Here is a 24,962-nt window from a genome sequence, read left to right as displayed (position 1 = left end):
AAGAAGTAGAATTCGGTCTAAATTTGCTGTCACTTGCCTTGGTATCAGGAGGTTTGAGTGATATTGATGTGATGATACTTGGTGCAGGTTATTTTCTAGATTTGACAACAATATTAGAAGAAAAATACAGTAAAATAGTTAAAACAACATAATTTTTAAATGTTTTCTAGTGTTTCTTTGCTTACTAGTACGTTTTATTTAACTACGTTATTTATTTCTTTTTCTATATTGATTTCCCCAACTACTGTGCCACTAATTTAATGACTGTTTTTGTTATATTTGGGTTCCTTTTTTTTTTTTTGGCAGAAAACTGTATATGGAGCCAATGTTGTCATCTTTGAGGGCATCCTTGCCTTTGCAAATAAGGAGCTACTGAAGGTAAGAACAGTGTGAAAGTCTTCTCTCATCCCATTGGCCGTGTTCATATTTACGTCCTGTTTGGTGCCGTTTTGAAACCATACATAACGTAACATTACATTTACATAACGACATACTATAGTCAGTGAATGCAGCAGCTGTTGGCCTTCAGATCTGAAATTCCGTGGCACAGAAAGATCCAAACTTAAGTCAAATATAGTGATATAGCCACTTAAAATACTGTGATTAAGGGTAGAAAACAAGGAAAAATGCAAGTACTGAGTAGAGTTGAATGCAGTGCTAACCAGTAATTCGGTCATGCGTGTACGGTTTACAAGGGGCTAATTAATTCTGCAGGGTGATAACGATGCTGCTGAGGGTCAGAGGGAATCTATTTGATTGAGGGAGGATTGTTTTTTAGGGGAGAGCATCATCTCTTTAACCCTTTTCGTGTGTGTGTGTGGGTTTGTGAGGGGGGGCTGCACCGTGGCGATAAGGCCCATACCCTCCCCTGAGGCCCGGCCGAGTCGCTGAATAGCCTCCGCCTTTGTCTGCTGTGATTAATTGTGTTTTGTCCGTTGAGTTGAAGTCGATTACGGCTTCAGATCTGATGCTGCTAATGGAGAAACTGAGGAAATGAGCCGCTGCACAAAGACATAAGAGGAGCTATGATCTATAAACTACAACATGACACTGCCGTAATATGTTCACTGTCACATATTCTGCTTCACTTGCGTTTTACGCCGTCGTATCATACAGTTTCCCGTGAACATTATTTCATTTTCCAAGGGTTTTCAGATGTTTTAACCATGAATCAATCTAATCTAATAATAAAATCTAAGATAATAACCTCCTCTGCTCAATGTTTTGTGTTTTTTAAATTGCGTTTTTTATTTGACCATCAATCCCAAACCAACTCTATTTTCACAGTCTGCTGAAAACAAGCCCAGACAAACCAACATGAAGGAATTGTTAACATAACTTTGTTTAATTATATTTTTAGTTGTTGTTCGGACAGTGTTGTGTGTCTACCATTTTATGTTAATCAACTGAAATGCCTTGAAGATGTCGATATCTACTGTACACTCAGATCCACGTGATACATTAATAAAACATATTGGTTTTGTCTAATCATACATGAGAAGCAGCCGTCGGTGTAAAATAACATTAAAAGGAATGCTTATCTGTCTTATTTCTGAGCAGCCTGAATGTACAGAACATCGTCTATGTGTCCCTTTTGTCTCTTCATGCACCATGATTCATTGTCCTGCTTGTGGTTAATGATGCGTTCAGGTGATCCTGATCAATGGGAAAAAATGGGCAATCACACATGACTACATTTTATTTCAGTTCTTGATGGTTATCACTTACTGGTGAGTACATCATATGAAGGAGGCCATTACAAAGTCAATGAGTGGTGTAAATAACAGAAACCAGTCATATTTTTTGACAGGAGAGTTTCCTCTTAAGATTCCGGTAAAAGGCTGATCAGCAAACTACAGCTGACTAGTTTTACGTTGATTTTTCTCAGTTCGTTGAAATTTAATGACAGTAATGATAGTAGAGGGGCAAAAATCCCTGCCTCCTTTGCGGTTGATCATTAAAATCTAGGCTGAAGATGAAGATTCTGAAACAGTAAATGCATTTGAGTTTGTCATAAGAGGCTGATTTATATATTAACATTAAAAATGAAAGAACTGCGGTTAACATTTGTGCTGTCAGCATCCAATACCAAACCTTTGTTGCTCTCTAATAACCTTATGTAATGTATGAACCTGTAGTTTTTTCAAAGAAGACCATATTAACTGGAAAACAACCACAACAAAACCCCTGATCAGTGCAGTTTTTGTTTTAGCAACTGTTTAACTTCAGTAGATCTCATCCCATCTGTGACTCGATCTTTCGCCCCACATGTATATCCTACTATCCTACTATAATGGACGTTCTGTGTCTGATGCGTGTCTGATCGATGTCCCGATGTTGCAGCACGGGAGGGCATACGGGTGCAATGCCGCTGTTGCACCACGAGAGTGCGCTATTGTACAATGGCACCACGGGTACAATGCCGCTAGTAATGAAAACATGACTGAGGGTGGCAGTCATTCATTATTATTTTACTTTTTCTGTTTTGTGCTAATTGATTTAAAATACAAACAAATTCATGGTTTTCATTTCTCTCAGTCTGTGAATGTACAGTTACTACACCAGTTATCTAGTAGGCCAATCAGCTGCTCAGTTTATCACTGATGATGACAAGATGAAATAGTTGTTAAGTTCAAATGTATATAAATGAGCATTATTTGTTTGTAAAGCCTGGAAAAAGTGGCAGATGTGTTTGTTTCAATAGGTCAGTACATTGTCTTATTTATATCTATTGTGCCTATTGTCTGGTATTTGGTTTTTGGTGTTTTATGAGCCCATGTAAGGGCTGGGCATATTCTTATGCAGGACACAATAATAAGAATTCATTCATTCATTCATATTTATGTGAGTAGGCATGGTCAAGATGATCTACTGAAGACCACACCAAGCATCAGAATGAGGAATAAAGCTAATTTAAGTGACTTTGAATGCAGCGTGGGTGTTTGTTTCAGACAGGCTGCTCTGAGTTTTTCACAAACTGCTGATGTACTGGGATTTTCACACACAGTCATCAGGGTTTACAGAGAATGATCCAAAATCGAGAACATATCCATCTGTTTCCTAAAGCTCAACATGATGTTCTCAAGATTATGGGCCTTAAACCAAAGATATTTAGTTCACTGACATGGACGAAGAAAGAAACTAAAAAATATTTGCTGAAAATAAGATGAACTTGGGCGATTTTGACTTTGTTTTTCCTCAACTACTAAAACTGATCAGTCAATTAAAACTCATGCATTAATGAAGTGTGGCTCTAATCTTAACATTGTATCAGTTTGAAACAAGAACATGGAGGCAGGTTTCAGTTTTCCAGCTTCATCGAGCTGCTTCGCTGTTAGACCAAGTGAAAAAAATTATGAACAGCCCGGCCTTGCTCTCTAACCTTTGGAGCCAGTCCAGTCCTCCTTCACCACCTCAAGCGTTCTGACAGCCCTGCTTATCCAGCAACATACCACGTCCTGGTTGGTCAAGCCGTCAGATTTACTGCAAACAGAAACCACTGGCTTGTTGTGCAACTGAGTTATACTTGCACCTCCACAGTTATCCTCACCTAAATCACTCAGACCCTGCGTTGTATTCATCAGTGGTTCTTTTTGTGAGCCCGGCTGTTGCCTCTTTGTTGTTCCACCACTGTTGTAACGCCGCCTCATTGATTTTTTTTCCCCTGGTTTTGCTGAGTTGAGGTTCAGTTTAATGGAGCTTTTTCTTTAAAGCGATGATGACTGATCCTCCCTTCAGTTCGCACGTGGTTTTTATTTTCTTTTTTTTTTTTTCACTTTGTCCTCAACCTATCATCGTATTTCAACAGGAACAATGTTCGGTCATGGAAGCAACTCAGAACGTCTGCACTGTGAAGCAAAGCAGTATTAGCTATTCACAGAAGTAGAAGATGAAACCTGTGCACTAGGGGCAGGAAGATTATCACGATAAAAAGAATCAATATTTCTTTGCAGTTCTTAGTGAAAGTTGAAAAACCAGACTGTTATTTGTGGTATTTAATGATTCTTTCGTGTCAAAACTCCAGAGGTTAAACATTTATTAGCATAGAAACATGCAAGAGTAAACTGACATAAAATGGCAAAACATGGAAACATTTGTAGGTGTTTATGTTTACGCATTTGGCAGACGCTTTTTTCCAAAGCGACTTACAGGGGAAAACCAATTAAATCACTCAATCAATCAAATTTTATTTATATAGCACCAGATTACAAAAAAGAGCTCATAATATAAACAAAATAAGCCCCTAGATAAAAAGCAAATACACAAGATAAATAATGATATTCACAATACAAAAAGTGTCACAGCAGTTATGTTTTTACTGCCTACAGCTACTGCACAATATTGAATCTGCAACAGAAAATACTGAACATCTTGAACAAAGCATCAAAACATTTTTTTTTTCCACATTCTGTTCATACTTTTAGTTAATGTTTGACTGTTTTTAACCTATAAATAATACCAAATGACCCTTTAAGATGTGCACTCTTCGTTTTCCTTCCTTTTACATAATATTTATTAGGCTTTTTCTTGTTGCTGCAAATGCATGTTTCAGTTCAGAAACATTTTTTCTTAAATAAAAGTTACGTAGGGCTCCATCATTTGGTGAAACAGGCTTTCCAGCAAGTGCACTTTTGATTTGAGTTTACTTGCTGTGTTATGATGGAAGATACAGAGAAAAGTGTCTTAGAAATGTCAAACATACAACCTTTTACCAGCATAAAATATACAAATATACCACAACCCTAGCAATGTTCAGACTTTAATTTGCATATTTTACTCACTTAATCCAAAATGTCATATACACCATGGGTTGTGTTGACAATATTTACTTCCATTTGTGCAATTAGACCCCCCTAAATCTTCCTAAATATCAACCTTTGAATTGCAGCCATTTGCCATGATATAATTGCACAGGCTGATTTTCAGTTGGTTTAATTGTGCACCTCTAAAATAAACTGCAATTCAGATGATCAAGTAAATGAAGGCAGAATAGCATGACACAGAATACAGGTCCTAAATCATTATAATGACCAGCTCACTGCATATTATTAGCTTATTACACAGCTACTTACTAAACAACCTGAAATTTGACAACAAATATTAATTACTAATATGATCTTCAGAGTCTATGATCTGAACTTACCCTATAGAAACAGTTTATTATAGAGAAAAAATAGCCAGTTGACGTCATATTTGACAAAAAGAATTAAGTAATCAATAAAGCTATGTGTGTCAAAAATGAACAGGAGTTGATTCATAGTCGTATGAAGATGAAAAAAGGCAGGATGAAGTGTAAAAAAGTACAATATAGTTTGTGCAATGCCAGTTTAAACAGGAGCTATTCCCTCTACTTGTGTGTCCCCCTCTCCCAGCTCCTGGACATGAAGGTGTTTGTGGACACAGATTCGGACATCCGTTTGATACGGAGGCTGAAGAGGGACATTTCGCAGCGTGGCCGGGACATCAGTGGCATCATAAAACAGTACAATAAGTTTGTGAAGCCTGCCTTCGAGCAGTATATTGAGCCCACGGTGCAGGTCGCAGACATCGTGGTGCCCAGAGGTGAGTGGTTCTGACACGTTTCACCTCAAAGAAAAACTTGCACATGAATTAAATTAATCAAATCTGCAGTAAAGGCCAGTTGTTATTACTGCTGTTCAGATGAAGAGGACATTAAACACTTGGGATTTTTAAGGTGTACTTTTGCTGAAACGTGAAACATTTTTGTCAATTTGTTAATGACAGTGTTTGTGTATCTGCTTGGTTATGTGTTTGAATATAATTAAATGAACAATGCAATCGCTTTTGTGTGCAAGTTTTTATACATTGAATCAAATTCCCTGTTTTGACTTTATTTTATTTGCAGGTGGAGAGAACTTTGTGGCATTGGATTTGATTGTTCAGCATGTTCACAGTCAGCTGGAGAAGGTAAGGATTCCTCATTATAGTATTCAGTTTATCTTAGTTACTGCCAAATGTTAGAAGTTAGTCTGCTTCCACTGCCTCAGAGGTTTGTTTGTTGTAAAAGTGCAACCTCAGTACTGATAAGAAGATGGCTTTTTATTTTTCTTACTCTGCAGTTCCTATTGTTATGAGCAGAATGTTGAGTACATCGCCTCCCATAACAGTGGGCTTCTCAATAAACAAATTACCACTTAACTTACAGTCATCTGCAAAAATGGGTAAAATGACTTTTAACAGCCCCAATAAATCTAACCACATTGTTTAAAAGGTAAGAAAACAATGATGTATGTAAAGGACTTTTGGAAACAAAACTTAGCTCAAGTTTCACATAATACATTATTGTGCAATCTTTAAATAGCCTTCAGTGTAAATTAGGATTTGATTAATGGTAAATACAATATCAGCCAGTGATTTTTTTTTTTTTTTTTTTTGTCTTTAATCCTGGTTTAAATTGGTATGCTTGACTTAATCTGTGCATTTTCCTTGATAACCAAACAAGTAGGCCCAAGGACCATGGACTTGTGTAAAGCATGGCCTGTGGATCTTTGAAAGCGCACATGTAAACCTAATATAGACAAATATGATATGTTTCCTATAGTACACAGTTTATTGCGCCTTAACGCCATAGTGTCTTCTGCTGCAGGAAAAAACTAATTTAACTCAACATCCTTAAGATCACATTTCAAGCTAAATTGTGCACAGGTGAATTGTTTTGCTCAAATATCATAATTTCTGAGGTCCAGTCATATTTCATTTGTCTGTACTTGAGATTAATGACGGCTGAGGTGTCCTACATCTTTCCACAGCCCCACGAGCTGTCAGCACACCGCCTCATGACCTCCAACAAATTATGATCTACATATCCGTTCACGGTCGCCCACAGAGCCATAAAACACACATCACACACACACATGATGCCTGCAGTATGTACAGTATGGAGGGACAGCTTATCCTGGGGCTTGTGTTAAATGGGGCTCCTCACCTCTTTGCCTCAGGTAAATGATGTTTATTGGAGCAAACACATGGTTATATTAGGCCTTCAGTTGTCACAAAACTCAGTATTTACCTACTTACATAACTGCTGATGTACTGGGCAGTTTTTCTGTAAAGGACTAGGAAACACAGTTTCTTTGCCAACTTATACACGATGACCCAAAAAACTAGAGGAAAGGCCAATACTATACTGCAGTATAATTTGTGAGTCCAGTTGAGACATTTTGAATATAGTGGTTTTGTTTCACCCTTGTGGATGTTAATTCAGTGCATTGTTTTTAAAGTGATTAAAAGCTAACAGAAGATGCACTTTTCAGTATCAGTTTATTTCAAGGTAGTAAATGTTAATGTTTTCTATCTAGGAAAACTCACAAAACTGAACAACTAATTGTAAGTTTTGATTTGGCTTGGACACTTTTGATAATAAAAATGCAACAATGAATTAACAGAAATGTAATTTACCTGCAACTATTTTGATAATCAATACATTTACCAAAAAAAAAAATTTTAGTTTATCCATTTGCATCTTTTTAAATTCACGTTTATTTAATTTAAAGCAAATGTACAGTATTTGCAGTAAACTAACAAAATGTACTCAAACATCATGATACAGCCTAAATTTCACAATTGCTCATGAAAAGTAACCCATTACGTACCAGAAAAATTCAGTGTAGTATTATCCAGTTGCCTGCTCCTACATTTTTGTTTACTTGTTGACTTAAAATAAAATTAGATAAATAAATAGAAATCAAGGAACATCATGATTATGTTTCTCAAACCTGAAAGTCAGTACAGTTATAAACTATTATCCATTGTTCATTTTAACAAACATTTATTTGCTGTAAATGTTTGGCTTTGTTTTGAAGGTTTTATGTTGATGGTCATACTTTTCGAAGGAATGGCTTATCTCATGTTTTTGTTTTTTTGTCTTATGTTTCTCACTTACTGCACACACCTTTGTGTGTCTCCTTGTGCGTGCACGCCTCCCCTTTGCCTGGCTGAATGCTGTGTAACCATTCCAGCGTGAGATCACTGTGAGGTACGACTGTCAGTGCTTTTTTTATGACTACATCTTCTCCCCTCTTTACTTTTCTTTGCTCTGTAAACTGTTTCATCTGTTTTCAGTCAATCTTTCTTTGGAAACAAAGATAAAATGAACATCTGAGTTGTTGTAATTTGTCATTGATAGACAAGGAAAACATCACTATCCTTAAATCCTTTTGTCATCCTCCAAAGAATAAACTATACAAATACCAGATTGAACTGGGGATGCAACAGTCTAGCTTTTTCAGTCCCAATGCATATGTGTTGATGTTGAATGCTGATCTTATACCATTTTTATTTAATGAGTATATTTAATCAGCTGTGTGTGGAAAAGACTGGAATCATTCTTTTAAGGAAAAGAAATCTGGCTTGACCTTAACACCATTTTCCTAACGGGTAAACAAAACATAATAGATGTGTACGCAAATGTCCTAACAGCTGATCTTTCTGGGGTTCACACAAAAAAACAAGCAAGACCCTCAGACATTGCCAACTGAGAATAATGAACAAAGTAACATAAGACTGAACTATCTATTTAATACATCATTTACTACCAGACCAAAACAAACCTCAATATGAGTAATTCTACAATTAACACAATAAAATCACTTTTCCATCACAATCAAATGCACCTAAACAGATTTTTATCTTGATAATGGCTGTTTAAGACCTGGAGCGAAGGGACCCCCTGCCTCTTTCCTTTAGGAGGATGGATCAACACAATTAAGATGAATGTGCTCCCTGAATGTATGTATCTATTCTAGTGTCTTCTTATTTTCCGAACAAAATCTTTTTTTTTCCAATTTGAATAGTCAGTTATCATCCTTTATATGGCACAAAAAACAACCCAGAATTAACAAAAAAATATTACAGAGTGGTACAGTGATAGTTATGTATTTCCAGATTTCATGTACTACCACTGGGCTGCTGATATAAGAGCATTGTTGTATTGGGTGAGGATGTCATTAGTCATGAGTGGATGGTGTTAGAGAGGGCATCTGTTGGATCTAGTTCTCTGGTAGCCTTATTGTGCTCCAAATTATCATTTAAACAACCTATCTCAGCCTTTACCTCTAATCCAGTTGTTATCCATTGTGTTAAAATCTGGAATCAGTTCAGACAAACCTTTAATCTCACTTATCTCTCATATGCCGCACCAGTGACAAGGAATCATATGTTTGCTCCATCAATGATAGACAAAGCTTTTGATATCTGGTCAAGAAATGGAATAGGTGCACTATCCGATCTCCACATCGATAATGGGTTTGCCTCTTTTGTACAGCTGTCACAAAAATGTGGTCTTCATAAGTCTCATTTCTTCAGGTACTTACAGGTGAGAGGCTTCGTAGCTCTAATTCTGACTGCGTCCCATTATGTCCTTCTGTATCTCTACTAGATGTCATTTTTAAATGCAAAGTTGACAGAAAAATGAAATTATAAGAAGGTTCTATACAACGCTTAAGTCTCATAACCTGAACAGCCTGGACTGATACTGGCTGTTTGTGGATCTGCTGTGTTTATTTATGGGGGGGTTTTCCTCGCTGGTTTGTGCCTTGTTTTAGGGCCTAAACAGCCACGAAATGTATGTGAAAATTTGCACATGCATCACAAGTCGTTGCAGGCATGGTGATAAAAATTGACTCAGTAGCGTCCCCTAAAGACGACTGTTCTTCTCCGCTACTTTCAGGGGTCAGAATGAAATTTGGTGCACAAGTATATCACAACAAGATCTACAAGACCAACAGGAAGTCAGCCATTTAGAATTTTGCATCTGCTTTTGTTGACATGTTAAATTTTAACAAACTCCTTCCTGAGAGTTTGATTATTTTTTTGTCATTTATAAAACATGGAAAAATGCAGCAAACAAACCTCTAATTCAGTGTTTCTCAAACTGTGGGGCGGGCCCCTTAGGGTGGGCGCTTAGCCTTGCCAGAGGGCCACGACATAGCTCAAGTTGTAACATTTTGGCATCGGAGCACCCCGAACTTAAACACATCTACTGTCGTAGTGATCTGTGATTGATTAGACAAAGAGCATTAGGTTTGAACAGTGGACAAGTGTTTTACTGGAGGAAAAGAAAAATGTTCATTTCTGTTTTTGTACAGTTTTGACAGTTTGTACTTCATTGTTTAATGAATATATGCAATGTAAAAGGGCTCATTGCACCTACTGATACTGCTAAAATATTCATTTTTGTCACCATAAATCTGTTGTCCAATAAAAATAAAAACTTAATTATAGTTATAATGAGATAATTGCTAATTTCATATTTTTTATTTGGAGAAATATTGTTTTAGGGAGCAGTCCTGTTGTGTTTATTACTATTGTTAAAGCAAAAATATAAGTTGTTTTTAATTTGCACTAGTTATTCAAAGCAAAAACAATGGTTATAATATTGATGTTTCTTTCAGTAAAACATATACTCGAACCTCTGTCAAAATTGTGTTTGGGATCGAGGGGGGCAGACTTTTTTTTTTCCTTCAAACGGGGCCCGGCAGAAAAGGTTTGAGAACCACTGCTCTAAGTCATAGCAGGTTCTGGGTGAAGGCTCCAGTCTCTGAAGTTAAAGAGGAGTTTCTGAGCTTTACATTCAGTGGACTTTGACTAAACTGTGTTTTCAGCTTGGTGTGAGAAGAAACACACTCACCTGAAATGAACCCACTTGTAAAACAAATGGAATTGAGCTTTAGTCCAGAAATGGAGAGTGTTGGCTCAGTGTTGCAGAGCGGTGATGTGGTGGACCTGTTTATCTGCTCTAATATCTGTGTCTCTTCCTTTCTTGTTTACATTTTATCCCTTGTGTATATTTTTTTTATCTCCTCCTTCCCTGTGTTTTTACCACTCTATCTCGCTGTCTGTCGTCGTGACTTTGTGTCACCTCCTTCAGAGGAAGCTCCGCTGGGATATGTGAGCCTCCACTTGTGCATCTTCTCAGTGTTGTAGTCAATGAAAGCAACCTTTAAATGCACCTCCTGCCCGTCTTAACCAGATAAATCCTGCTGTGCATTTGACCCTGCCTAAGTCGGTGTGCTTGTTGGTGGCTTTAATGAGCGATGTTCCTTAGAGTGACGACAGAGGTTATTTTGGCAGAAGAGTGCTGTTGTTCTGTTGTCATTAACCCGCCTCCTCATCAATGTTGTACTTCCTTTAGGATTCAGACACGGCATGCAGCAAATGTTCTGCTTGTTCCATCACTCTTTAAATTAATTGCATGTGTTCAATAGATGAGCTTGTTTATGTTGTGTAAACCTTAGAACTGCTGAATCCAAAGGCAGATTGTTTGTTGCTGGATGAGGGTGGCTTTGTGCACACGTCCAACTGATCAGGTTGATTATTTCACAGATTCAGGGCTGTGTGATATGACCAGGGTCTCATCCCCTAATGCAGGCCTTTCTTGTAAATTACACCTGTTTCTCATCATTATTTGGATTATTAAGAAAATGTACTGAAGTGGTAGTAAGTCACACATGTACAAGCAACATGTCCTAACAAGTCCCAAGTTTCTGTGGTGAAATAAAGCAACTTAAGTAAATTTCTTCAAGTAAGACAGCAGTCATTGTTGAGGTCAAGCAAGTGAAGAGTCATCTTATATTAACCTCTGATGATCTACCATGAAATGTTTAACCGATGATTACAAGCCAAACTGAACAATAACAGCAAGTTTTACTCTGAAAGTAAAATATAGACATTTAGGCCTAAACGGTTCCAAACTGAAAACAGACATCATTGTTTAACTCAAAGTTAAAATAAATGAGATGAATCGTAACCTGATACATTTACATTATTGACAGTGGAATGTAATTATGTATTTTTGCAGTGGGAGCATTTTGCTGCACAATAAATACTTGTTACTTTTGAGACTTTACCTACTTTGGTTGATCGTACTTAGGGTACAGCCTACTTTTTAATGAAATTTTGTTTGTAATACAGTACTTTTACTTTCACATTGTGTTTCCATACTTTTTCTGAAGGAATAATACTAATACGTCTACTTCTTCATCCACTGATGTCTTTATGATTACATCAAATCATGAAATATCTTGTAACTATTACAATAGCTTTGTCACTAAATACTGACGCCGAGTGAATACTAGCTTTAAGCGAAGGTAACACTTTTGTCAACGTGAGTCTCAAGTCCTAAAACTTGTGACTTAAGCCTTGGTTGATTATTTTTCTTGTAGTTGGAACATTGTGCCAATTTTCAAGTAAAAATTTGAAACTATTAATATTTAGAATAGAAACACTTATCAACTATAGTTACAGATATGGATAGGTTGAGGTAATATGATCAAAAAGAGACATTTTGATAATGTGTATAAAACTGTATATTGTTATATATACACAATCATAATATTGCTACAAGTGCATTTGTTGCGTCTTAATTTTTTGTTTCCCAGGAATTATCTTTTAAGGGGAGAAAAATCTCAATTTTGTGATTCCATTTCATTTTTCACATTAATTTAAGAAAAGGAACAACTAAAGTCATGGAGTTAATTACATATATTGCTCAACTCTTGTGAAGGAATAAATATAGGCCTAACATGTACCAGAGAAGAACTCCTCGAATTATAGCAGTGAACCAGAGCAGTGAGGAGGGGTCTGCAGTGTAATATGTACGTTCTGTCTATGCCAGACCCTCCTTCAGGTCTGAGCTTCTCATTTTATCTTAGCTGGTCATTCTGTGTCGTTCTCTTTCTTCCTCCTGTTTACTTCTGTTGCCTTTTCTGAAAATATCCTGCTACCATTTGTGTAGAAAGGAATACAGTTTATTACCATTTACACAGGCACACTGGAATTCTTGTGCGTTTCTTTGACATAGTCTGCAGAAGAACACAAAGTTTCACCCAAGTGATTAAAATATTGCTGTAGAGGAGGTGACAAAATAAACAATAGTGCGTAATACGATGATTAGATGATTTTTGTTTTATCATTATGTGATATATCGTCATATTGCACAGCCCTAAATGGATTAAAAATTCACATTGTTGGTGCATTTTGTTTGTGTTAAGTGCATTTAAATAATATCTACAATCAGCTGTGTCTTTCCTTAAAAAATCAATTCATTATTTTTAGTTTCAGCTGTGTCTGGATCTCTCCTTCAAAATATTTGATCAATATATTAATAGCAGTCTTATTTTATACTTTAATGAATTGACCAGGGGGGTTTGAGCTCATGCCATATTTGTTACTTTGACATTTACCGTCAGCATGTCAGTCACTGCTTATGTGTTAATTTTTTTTTTCTTACAGATCGGCTCTGGCCTCAGCTCACCAGGGGCAGCCATTACCCAAAACCCTCAGCGTCATGGAGAGCACGCCACAGGTTCTTGGCATGCACACAATCATCAGGTCAGAATAAACACACACACACACACACCTCCTTAGCCACCTGTTATTGTGTAGCTCTGGAAGACAACCTCACTTAAAGCTGGTTATATAGATCGTTTTGTACAGAAAAGACATTAGGATGTTGAGTAGTGAGCTTTAGAGCTTTTTTTAAGCATGGTGTACATCTCAAAACTTGATAGTCTGCAAAAAGGTGCAGAACTGTTCTTCACATATCAAGCTGTTCAGATGGAAATACTCAGACACGTGTTGCAGCCTCACAATCTTTTTCATCCTCTTTGCTCCTGACCTTTCCGTGCCCTTATGTGTAGGAACAAGGAGACTAACCGAGATGAGTTTATCTTCTACTCCAAGAGATTAATGAGGCTTCTGATTGAACATGCCCTCTCCTTCCTGCCTCTCAAGGTGAGTTTTTGTGTTAAGTGTGCCGATTATTAACTGCTACCTGCTACCGTTCGTTGGAGAACAGTGTCCTTTCTCTGCTGTCTGTGATTTATGTTGGTGTTTCTCACATGTAACCTTCATCATTTGGATTCACTTCTAATCATTCAACAGTGAATGATCAGCCATAGTGTGTTGTAGTTAGTTTTTTCTTTAAATCGTATGTCTGTCTTTTCCTAAATCCAGTCGGTGTCGGTGGAGACTCCTCAGGGCAGCATCTACGAGGGTAAAAGGTTGAGTGGGAAAAGAGTAAGTCTGATTTTATGCTTCTATTCACTGCAATCTCCGTTCATTAACACAAATCCATTCTGAGCAGCAAAAAGAGCTGAACAATACTATCAAAACTGCAAAATTGCCAAGTGTGATAATCAAATAACAGGATCAGCACTTTTCTTTTTTATAGACTGTCTTAACACACTGTTTGGAGACATTTTTTGGCTGGTCTGGCTCTCTGGAAGTCCCCCACACTATAAAAGAGAACAGTAACCTCAAAACTTCAGTAACTTTTGATACAGGCAAATGTCTGTTTTTTTAATATATATATATATATATATATATATATATATATATATATATATATATACACACACACACACACACACACACACACACACACACACACACACACACAGGGTGGGGAAGCAAAATTTACAATGAACATTTAGTTGTTTTTTCTCAGCAGGCACTACGTCAGTTGTTTTGAAACCAAACATATATTGATGTCATAATCATACCTAACACTATTATCCATACCTTTTCAGAAACTTTTGCCCATATGAGTAATCAGGAAAGCAAACGTCAAAGAGTGTGTGATTTGCTGAATGCACTCGTCACACCAAAGGAGATTTCAAAAATAGTTGGAGTGTCCATAAAGACTGTTTATAATGTAAAGAAGAGAATGACTATGAGCAAAACTATTACGAGAAAGTCTGGAAGATACTATTAAAGAAGAATGGGAGAAGTTGTCACCCGAATATTTGAGGAACACTTGCGCAAGTTTCAGGAAGCGTGTGAAGGCAGTTATTGAGAAAGAAGGAGGACACATAGAATAAAAACATTTTCTATTATGTAAATTTTCTTGTGGCAAATAAATTCTCATGACTTTCAATAAACTAATTGGTCATACACTGTCTTTCAATCCCTGCCTCAAAATATTGTAAATTTTGCTTCCCCACCCTGTATGTGTGTATATATATATATATATATATATATATATATATATATATGTATATATGTATATGTGTATATGTGTATGTATATATATATATATGTATGTATATATGTATATGTGTATGTATATATATATATATATGTATATATATATGTATATGTGTATGTATGTATATATATATATGTATATGTGTATGTATATATATATATATGTATATATATATATATATATATGTATGTATATGTATGTATATATATGTATATATATGTGTGTATATGTGTATGTATATGTATGTATGTATGTATGTATGTATATATATATATATATATATATATATATATATATATATATATATATATATATATGTATATGTGTGTGTGTGTGTGTATGTATGTGTGTGTGTATTTAGACTCATTCGCTCCTCACACTATTTTGCCAATGCACTCAACCTCTCAAAAACTAGCCTAACACAGACAACTTTTTAGCTCTATTTCCTGATCAACAGTGGTGGAATGGAGGATACCAACCTAAGTAAAGCTTAGCCCAGTGTTAATGAAGTTTACAGATAGATGTGGATATGCCTGGCCTGATCTACAAATCCTATTCCTCTGATGTAATAGAACATGTTTCAAACAAAGGCAAAAATGCAAAGTTGTCATTACCCCTAAAATCTTCAGTCAAAAGGACCTCATTAAGTTACGAGTGTGGTGATAACTTTGTCTCATTCTTAATCAAATAAAGCTCTTGTTTTCATTAATTAGTGCAGTAGCATCCATGCATGCTACATTTACTGGCCTTCCTTAAGCTGAAAGCACAGCAGAGGTTTCAGCTGCTGTATGAAATGAAACAAAAAACAACAGTGACACAAATACCAAATGCAGACTCATACAAGGAGCCAAAAACCAGATTATGAAGGTGACAGGTCTGGTTCCTACGCAGTGAGATGAGCAAATATAGACACTTGAGCTGAAGTTTACTTGATAGGAAGCTGGCAAAGGAAATCTGTGACAATGACCATCAGATTGTACAAAAAAAAAATACAATTGTTTGATAAAAATGATAAGAAATAAATGCTGATTTTGTTGACTTGGAGCTTCTGCAGTGGTTACAGTTAGATACAAGGTCAAAGAGGAGAATATTGTTGATTTATTTATTCAATATCACAGCAACATAGACAGAAAAATCTGTAAATAACTGGCTAGATAAACAGCTGTAAATGATATTCGGCTTAAACATTCAAGATTCAAGAATGTTTATTGTCACTGTGTGCACAAATTTTGCTAACAGGTAGTTCTCAGGTAGATAAAAAATATATAAAAACACTCAAGAATATTGTACATAAATACAAAAACACTAAAGAACATGTATATCAAGACTATGTACATAATATATAGAAAAGAAATGTAAAAACACAGGAAAAAAAGGACAACAAAAACAGAAATTGGTTATTTACTCAAGTCAGATGGCTGGGTATACATTTGTTTCAACAGGAATGATCACAACATGAATTCCCCTTTTTAAATTAACATAGTAAACGGCTGCTTTACAGAAATCCAAACACAAACTCAAATGAAAGAAGCTGAACTCTCCCCAAAAGTAAAAATGACCTCACCCACTTAACCCACTCCACTTTCCAAGAAGCTCAGTATTGGAACTAATCCACAGTACACATTGAGTAAAAGCTTGTTTAATACTATGTCAAATATGTCTGAGGGAAATGGAACAGTGACGTAAAAAAGGGCGATGCTTTGCTTTCTTTATTGTTTCAGGTGTAACATAAAGACTTGCAGTTGATTATCTTGTCAACTATGAGAATGTTTGATGTACTGGTAGATTTTATGCTCTCAACACCTGTTTATATATTGTATTTGGACTTCAGACATCCTCACGTTGCCCTTTCATTCTTGCAGATACATTTAACCCAGAGCTATAAATGACTACTTCTGTGCAGATTACCGGTGTGTCCATCCTTAGAGCTGGGGAGACCATGGAACAGGCTCTGATGGCTGTTTGTAAAGACATCAGGCTGGGAAAGATCCTCATCCAGACCAACCACGATACAGGAGAACCAGAGGTACGTGAGCAGCGGAGTGGAAGAGAAACATGTCGACACCCAAATAAAAATGTAAAATAAAATAAAGTGTTTCATTAGTTGTAGTCGCTTTGCATAACTCCCCTCTGAAATGTTGTCCAAGCGTTTCAAATGAAAGTGGGATTGTGGCTGAGAAGCGAAGCATGAAATGTTCAGTAATGCATCAAAGCTCGATGTTTTCCAGAACGAGAAAGAAAGTGATAATTCAGCACTCTGAATATTTGAATACTCTGCTCAATCGCTTTTTGTTTGGAGTTTCTTTTTCTGGCTCTCAGTATGTTTTCTTGATCCTTGCTCTATTCACGAATGTTGTCATCAAGTTTGAATGTCAATATTTTTCTCCACAGTCTCGCTTTGTTTCTCTTCGTGGATGCACAAAATAAAACTGAACGTCATCTACACAGTTGCTCTTTCCCAGTCTTATTTTCTTTTTCTCTCTCAGCTTCACTACCTTCGTCTGCCCAAAGACATCAGTGAGGACTATGTCATCCTGATGGACAGCACCGTATCCACCGGAGCTGCTGCTCTCATGGCTGTCCGAGTGCTGCTGGTAAATCTACAACACTGTACAAAGACCAGTATTAACCCATAGAGACCCAGGGCTACTTTTGTGTCAGTTCCCAAATTAATATTTCTCTATATTTAACCTTAAAGGACTCATGTTTTGCTTTTTTAACCTGAATTACGCATTTTCAAACATTTCCCTGTGGTCTACATAAACTGTAAATGCTATGCTTGGGTCTGAATTCTTCATTAATTCAACTCCACAGGTCCATCTTCAACCCTATTTCTGAGTAATGACATCAGAAAGGTCGTTTTGAGCGCTGGCCCTTTAAATGCAAATGAGCCACTTCACACCCCACCCCCTCCAGGTTGTTGGCTGTGTTGCTCTGTCCCATTCAACCATTTGTGTTCTTTAATACAACCAACAACTGAACATTTTAGGTAATCGGCTCAAAGTTTGGACATATTTTCAGTATGGACTACAACCGCTGCTGCTGACAAACAATTATGGCGTACTCGGAGAAATGTTCGTCGAAAGTCTCGACCTTATATGTGCAAATGTCATGACGTAACTAGTTATAAAATGTAACAAATTAAGAAAAAATTGAAACAGGTTGTAGAAATCCACCCGATTTTTGCCAGAATGAATATAAAGATAGCTTTGCAGCACCTAAAGGGTTCAAATTCAACCCTTTTGAACTGTTAGGGTCCAAATACACAAATAAATGTACCAAAGACTAATAAAAGTGTTGTAGAAGATGACGGTGTTTCCACATTCACTATGGAGCGTCTGAACGTCCAAATGGGTCATATCTGATGACCATGAAAAGATGGCAAACTGTATTTTACATCAATTATTTACATGGATTGATAGGATTAGTGGATTAAACATTTAAGATCAGTAGATGACTGTGGTCGTCGGTGGCTGTTTGGGTCTTTATGGGTTAATGTTACCAATACACGATCCTCAACCATCACTGCATTAATCAAAACACTCCCACATACATTCTTATACCGTATTTCCTCAACTAGTGGCCCAGGCCTTTATTTCACTGAGCTGCAGGATGTGCCATGCCTTGATTAGAAAGAGGTCTGCATTAGGATCAGGCTTCATTTCTAATTTCCTGTTTATTAAAAAGAAATGGTTGAATTCCTCATTTTGATCTGCTCATGTTTGTGGTGTTCAACATACTGCAATGTTCTTTTCTGCATCTGCAACACCTCTGTAACCATTTCAAAATAGAAGTCCTGGATAGAAGCCATTCTTAAAAGAGCTTTTTATGTCTACAAATGATTGTTTTACTGAACAAATAAGACACACCTGCAGTGACTGAGATCATATAACACTTATGGTCATTGATGTTATCTTGAACAACAACATGTTGAAAACAGCTGGATTATATTGAATGTATTGAATTAAAGTTGCTGAAGTAAACACACTGACAGGCACGTGCCATTTCTTACCTGGTCTGTAATTGTGAACCGCCTTCTATTTGTTCTTGTTGACTTCAGCCCCGGCTTTTATCAGAGACCTGGCCTGTAATTGACTCCTGGTTTTTATTTGTCTCTTCATCTTTTTTTTTTTTTTGTTTGTTTGTTTGTGCAGGACCATGATGTTGCAGAGGATAAGATCTTCCTGCTGTCGCTGCTCATGGCAGAGATGGGCGTCCACTCAGTGGCTTATGCCTTCCCTAAAGTCCGCATCATCACCACGGCTGTGGACAAAGAGGTCAACGACCAGTTTCACATCATACCAGGCATCGGTGAGGACATTTATTTATTATTCAGCTTAATATGAACCAAAGTCACAGTATTGTCTCATTTTGGCAGGCTGAACTCTTCTATCACTAATTTAATGTCATGATAATAGAATATATCACGATAGAGTACTTGTCCTGTTGTTGAACCAGTCTCTCTTTTTGAAGGTTGAGGATGTGTTTCTTGAGAGGTGTAGGGATCTCAATAAATTTCTAATGCATTTTCAGATTTATTTCACAAAGTTGTTACCGTGGTTTGAGGAAAACCTTTCAAATATTCCTTCCAGCTTTACAATGTTTGGCTAATTGTTGATTTAATTTTGCCTTGTATGTATCCTATATTACCTGTATATATCCATTATATCATACATATTTCTTCCATCTATATTATAGAGTTGGCTTTTTGTGTATTTTAGTATTTCTTTGAAGTTTTCTATATTGTCAATATTTTTTGGTACAATTCGTGTGATATTTTTAAAGTCTTTTTGCATTTTGCACAAGTGTTTGTTGCTAAAAAACAAACAGAGCTGCTAAACTGATTTTCATTGTTCCTGTAATGGTGACAATAAAATCCTATTCTATTCTATTGGTTTATTTTTCCACATGCTGCAACTTGATGGCTACAGGAATCATCTCACCCTCCTGTCAGATCCTCTATAATGCCACTGTTATTTGTGTAATTGGTTTCAGTCTTATTTCTCCACTGGTCTCGGCTTTGCCTTGGCACTCAGCCTCATTTTGGTTGAAATTAAAGGCGTTAAAAATCATTAAACCGACATCTTGGAAAACTGTGCAAATGCTGTTAATTTCTAAAGTTCTTCCGCTGAACTTTAGATCTTTCCTTCCTCCCTCCCCTTTCAGTCTTTACCTAATATGTTCTAACTCTACTCATTCGTCCTTTTTCTCTTCCAAAGGTAATTTTGGAGATCGTTACTTTGGCACTGACGCTCCTTCAGACTGGTGTGAAAGTGACGAAGGGATGGACTTCTGAAGCATGGACCAATCAGCAGTTAGGAGGGTTGTTTATAAAGCACTTAGTCAGAATAACAGAATAAGACCCTCGTGTTCGGCTCCATTTAAGGTCAGGATGTGATGCTGACACAACGTGGAGACTTCACTGTTAGGGTTGAACCCTGATGGACAGTGAAGAGTCTAGTTCAGATTTCCATCCAGGCGAGTTTTAGTGCTTATTTCCATTTTTTTCATTCATGTTTACAGCAAAGAACAAGGAGTCAAAGCTCAATGTTGCCTGATGATTATTGTGCCTGACACCTTTTACCTTTATACCTTACTTTAAAAAAAACAAACAAAAAAAACCCAGTAAATATTCCACTGCAATGACAAAATATGCAGGAAACCAAGCTACCTACTGAGAAAATGCTTGATTATAATGTTCCTGTAGTTGCCTGGAGCTTGTAAAGTCTCAGGCTGTGAAGCTGAAACTCATGTCCAATCAGTTTACTGGAAGAGCCATGAAGTCCAGCTTTTCCTCTTCCAGTATTTCTTTATCTTCGCGAGCCAGATGTTGTAAATAACCAATGCTTGAATAATTCCAGCTGCAGAGTTTATCTGAAAATGCTTGACTAGAGCTCAGCTCAGTTTGAGTCTTAAAGGGGTTCTATGTAGTATTGATATTCCAAACTATCTACAGCAGTGGGAGGCTGTGAACCACAACGTGTCCTACAGCTACAAAAACCACCAACAGAAAAACCACAAGTAAATTTTAAGCTCATTGTTTACACACTTCTGTATTATGGTATCAGCAAGTTTCCTACTTTGAAGACAAGCTCAGTCAATCAACATTACAGTGTCTTATAATCTTCATGTGCTGCTTCAGCTGATAGTTTACATTATAGCTCTGTTTTAGACAGAAAAAGGCCACAGTAAAACCATAAATCACCTCAGTTTTCTGTACAGTTTGTCAATAGATTAACTAAATGTTTGGAATCATCCGAAAAAAGGTCAGTACACTCATAGTTTAGTCTGAACTGTGGATCAACAAACAGATACCTAGCAAAGGTAATAATATCACATAATAATGTAACAATAATAATAATAAATAAATAAAGATAAATTGCATTTCTAAAGCACTTTTCATTCAAAAGTGCTGCAGTGAAAAAGAAAATCTTAGAATGAAATATCGTCTGCTGTTAGTTTACCATAGGAGATTGGTTGACTCACTACTCCCTCTAGTGGTCATAAACATTTCTCAGTGACACATCGGCCTGTGGCTGTAAATAAATCTCTGCAATACAACATCATCTTTCAGTAACATCTTTGACATACTGTCACATGTCTTTATTTTAAACACTCTAATAATGTTTTGATACTCTGAGGTGTTTTTGAAGTATAAATACTACATACAGCCCCTTTAAGGTTAAATAGTAATTAATGTTCTTCAAGAAGTCGATATCTTTCAAAAATAAGCGATAAGCAAATCACGTGTTTGCACAAAGACTCAAAATGCCTCAGCTTTTATATCGTGGATGTGTAGTACTGTCGAGTGAATGGAAATTCTCCAGATTTGGGAGATTTTATGTCTAATTACCAGTGTAGTGTAGTGTTCTCATACTGTATTTTCAAGCTTTTATTGGATGGTGTTGTACATTTTCATTCTGCCGTCTTTTCTGTCAAATGGTTTTATCTCAGGCATCTTTCAGTAAAAGGGACAACAAAGCTCCATACTTGAACAAGAAGACACAAGTTTGATGAGGGAAACGGTCATCAATAATAATATCAGTTACATCCCTTCTTCTTCTGTTACCTCTTGAATATTTCGCTAAATATTTTCATTCAACAAGCTACTGTGCCAGTACATTTTCATCTGAATTTGTAGATCCTTGTTACATCGCTGCTTAAATTACTCGGCTCTGCTTTATTGGGTCGCTGAAGTATCTACAAAATGCTTTACATCATGTATAAACCACTGATGTTCGGAACCTTTAACTCGACCGGTGCTTTTGCATCTTCGCTTTCTAATTTGACAAATGTAAACGATAAACACGAGACCAAATCACTTAAAAAAAAAAAAAAAAAAAAAAAAAAAAAAAAAAAACGTATTGCACTTGTATCGGCAGAAGATGATGCATTTAAATGCAAATCTCACTATTAAGTATGTAATGCAGAAACTGACGCACAGAGGGCGCTTTCATGTTACAGTAACTTCGTTCGCTGCGGCTCCAGACACTTTTTTATGTTTTTATTTATTTATTATGGTGTTGCAGGGATTCTACATTACATATGTTTTGCAGTTCATCTTTTGTTGGTTTCACACAAACAAATCCATCTTGTTCTCAGTCTATCAGGTTTATCTGATCAGCAGGCAGTGGTGGAATGTGACCAAGTACTTCTACTCATGTACTGCACTGGAGGTGCTTGAACTTGGCTTTTATTTTACTTTTTTGCAGCTTTTTTAGTTCTACGCTACTTCATCTCAGAGGCCAGGTATGAACTTTTTACTCCACTACATTTCTCTGACGGCTTTAATTACTTTTCTTATTGCAGTTTTTAATCCCTTTACTGTCCGCTGAAAACCATGTGTTTCCAAATGTGCATCTCTGACCTCAGAAATGAATATAATAATAATAAGAGACTGTTTTCCTTCAGTTTCTGAGCATGAACTTCTTTTCGTTCTTTACAATTGACTCCTGTTGCTTCTATTTTGAAGTGAAGGTGGCGATAATCTGGACAATTTGTAGTAAAAGTGCATGATTCTAATGCAAAAAGAGACAAATTGGAAAGGAAACCACTATACTTAATACATTTTACCAGAGATGGAATTTAGCAAGTACTAATTAACAGTAAAACCCTCTTGGATTCACTGGAAAGTGCATCGTCACAAAGCTGAAAATGGGCCTGAGCTCATGAAATGTTGACATTTTAGAGACACATGGTTCTCAAAGTACAGCTACATACATATAATTTAAAAAAAATACAATGCATTTGCTTTAGATTAAACTACTATCAGTTTGTAAAGCTCAGCCTTAAACATGTGAAGCAGTAAAACGTCACAAACACACCAATACAACCGTAAAATGACCCCAAAAACCACATAGTAACACTGACTGAGACCATTTTTACCTTTCACACTTGAAGTACATTTTGGTGATAATTCTCATATTTTTGCTTAAGTGAGGTTTTAATGCAGAACTTTTACTTGTAGTGGAGTATTTTCAGTAGTAAATGTGAGTATTTCTTCCACCACTGTCAACAAGCCTTTTTCACACTTTACAAATGTCTTTGAATAATGGCTGCATTCCTTTTCGGTGCTTAGAAATCACCACACTTTTCACCAGTGTTAGTTACGAAGATTAATTTATTATTCGTCAGCTGCTAAATTAAGTCTCTGACTGTAAACTAAATATCTGTTACTTTTTGTACCAAACCAGACATTGGATGACGTCATTTGGGGTTTTGAGAAACACTGATCAACACGTTTCAGCATTTTTCTGGCAAAATAATTGATTAATCAAGAAAATAATTCCGATTAATCACCAACCTGTAGTAAAATCCTGCTGCTTTCTTGCTGTCTACACAATCTAAAGCTGATTTCAGACCCATCAGAAATGTGAGGAACTGAAAATCGGGACAAATCACCTGAAAACGATCTACTGTTATCTACTCAGTACAGTTCTTACAATTTTTGGTGCCTCAAATTGTGGGATTACCAAACACTAACTGTTCGAAGTTTTAAAATCAATCCATTATAAAGAAACAGCTCAAGTTTATTTTTTAAGTGTTATAACAGTCTGTCTTTTCCTCTCTATTATAACAGTATACAGCTACAGAGTGGAAATTATTTATATTAATTTCCTGACTGTTTTTAATCACAGGTTTTGTAAGTGATCGAAAGTTTGGACATCTGTAGGAACTGATTGGCTAAACTTTAAAAGCTTTATTTTGCATCTGCTGCAGAAAAAGCTGTAAATCATAACAATTTACAGGATTTTAAAACACAAATTTACATCATCTTGCAAGAAACTGGACAAAGAATAAAAACTGACAGATTGTTTTAACCTGTTGTACTCTTGGGAGAAAATGGATTTAGATGAATGATGGTTAAAGTTACACCTCATGGATTCCAGCCATTATTAAAGGTATTTCTTTGTGAATTCAAGTCTTCAATGAAAAAAGAGCGTTTTCTGTTTGTGCCACGTCATCAACTGTACAGAATAAACGTAATTTAAAACCCTTGAATGACTCTGTAAATCTGTTTTTCATATATTATTTCATTGACCGCTAGAGGCCAGAAGACATGACAATAGGGCTGTGTTTACGGCGGAAGTGACGTACATTGCAGCTCCTGTGCTATATTCAAGTACTATAGGAAATTACTACATTACTTACAGAATGAGACAATCTCCAAATAACAAATGTTCATTTTTTTATTCTTTCTATAAAAATATGTAATTTTGAGAAGGTTTGTTATACAAATGTAAAACTGTCACAATGATTAAGTTGTCATTGGTAAAGAAAAAATATATCTGCCCACCAAATGGCCTGTAAAAACATTCAAATGACTATATAAGACGGTTTATATACTGTATGTGTAACTTGATCTTGATCGTTGATGTAAAGAAGTGTTTTTGTGTTACTTGGAGGGGGGGGGGGGGGGACGTAATTCAAAATGAACATGATACAATGATATGGG

The 24,962-nt window shown here is 36.4% G+C and overlaps 1 protein-coding gene across 2 annotated transcripts in view; it reads left to right on the top strand.

Annotated features, from left to right (window-relative positions):
- Nucleotides 1–24,508, top strand: part of LOC115414662 (uridine-cytidine kinase-like 1) — a 39,747-nt gene extending 15,239 nt beyond the window's left edge. The window contains exons 5-15 of one of the 2 annotated variants that reach the window (XM_030127897.1): nucleotides 307–378; nucleotides 5,373–5,562; nucleotides 5,867–5,928; nucleotides 10,889–10,908; nucleotides 13,252–13,350; nucleotides 13,659–13,752; nucleotides 13,975–14,037; nucleotides 16,911–17,033; nucleotides 17,494–17,601; nucleotides 19,162–19,318; nucleotides 20,227–24,508. In XM_030127897.1, coding sequence (XP_029983757.1) covers nucleotides 307–378; nucleotides 5,373–5,562; nucleotides 5,867–5,928; nucleotides 10,889–10,908; nucleotides 13,252–13,350; nucleotides 13,659–13,752; nucleotides 13,975–14,037; nucleotides 16,911–17,033; nucleotides 17,494–17,601; nucleotides 19,162–19,318; nucleotides 20,227–20,303 — 1,065 coding nt within the window. In that variant the 3' untranslated portion in view covers nucleotides 20,304–24,508. Of the gene's footprint in view, nucleotides 1–306; nucleotides 379–5,372; nucleotides 5,563–5,866; nucleotides 5,929–7,979; nucleotides 7,997–10,888; nucleotides 10,909–13,251; nucleotides 13,351–13,658; nucleotides 13,753–13,974; nucleotides 14,038–16,910; nucleotides 17,034–17,493; nucleotides 17,602–19,161; nucleotides 19,319–20,226 lie in introns of both variants that reach the window. The other variant, XM_030127898.1, reaches the window with a different exon arrangement.
- The last annotated feature ends 454 nt before the right edge of the window (nucleotides 24,509–24,962 follow it).

Source organism: Sphaeramia orbicularis, chromosome 24 (genome assembly GCF_902148855.1).
Source record: "Sphaeramia orbicularis chromosome 24, fSphaOr1.1, whole genome shotgun sequence".
NCBI classification, from domain to species: Eukaryota; Metazoa; Chordata; class Actinopteri; order Kurtiformes; family Apogonidae; genus Sphaeramia; species Sphaeramia orbicularis.
The sequence above is the reverse complement of the archived record's forward strand: the minus strand, read 5'-3'. Positions and strand labels throughout refer to the sequence as shown.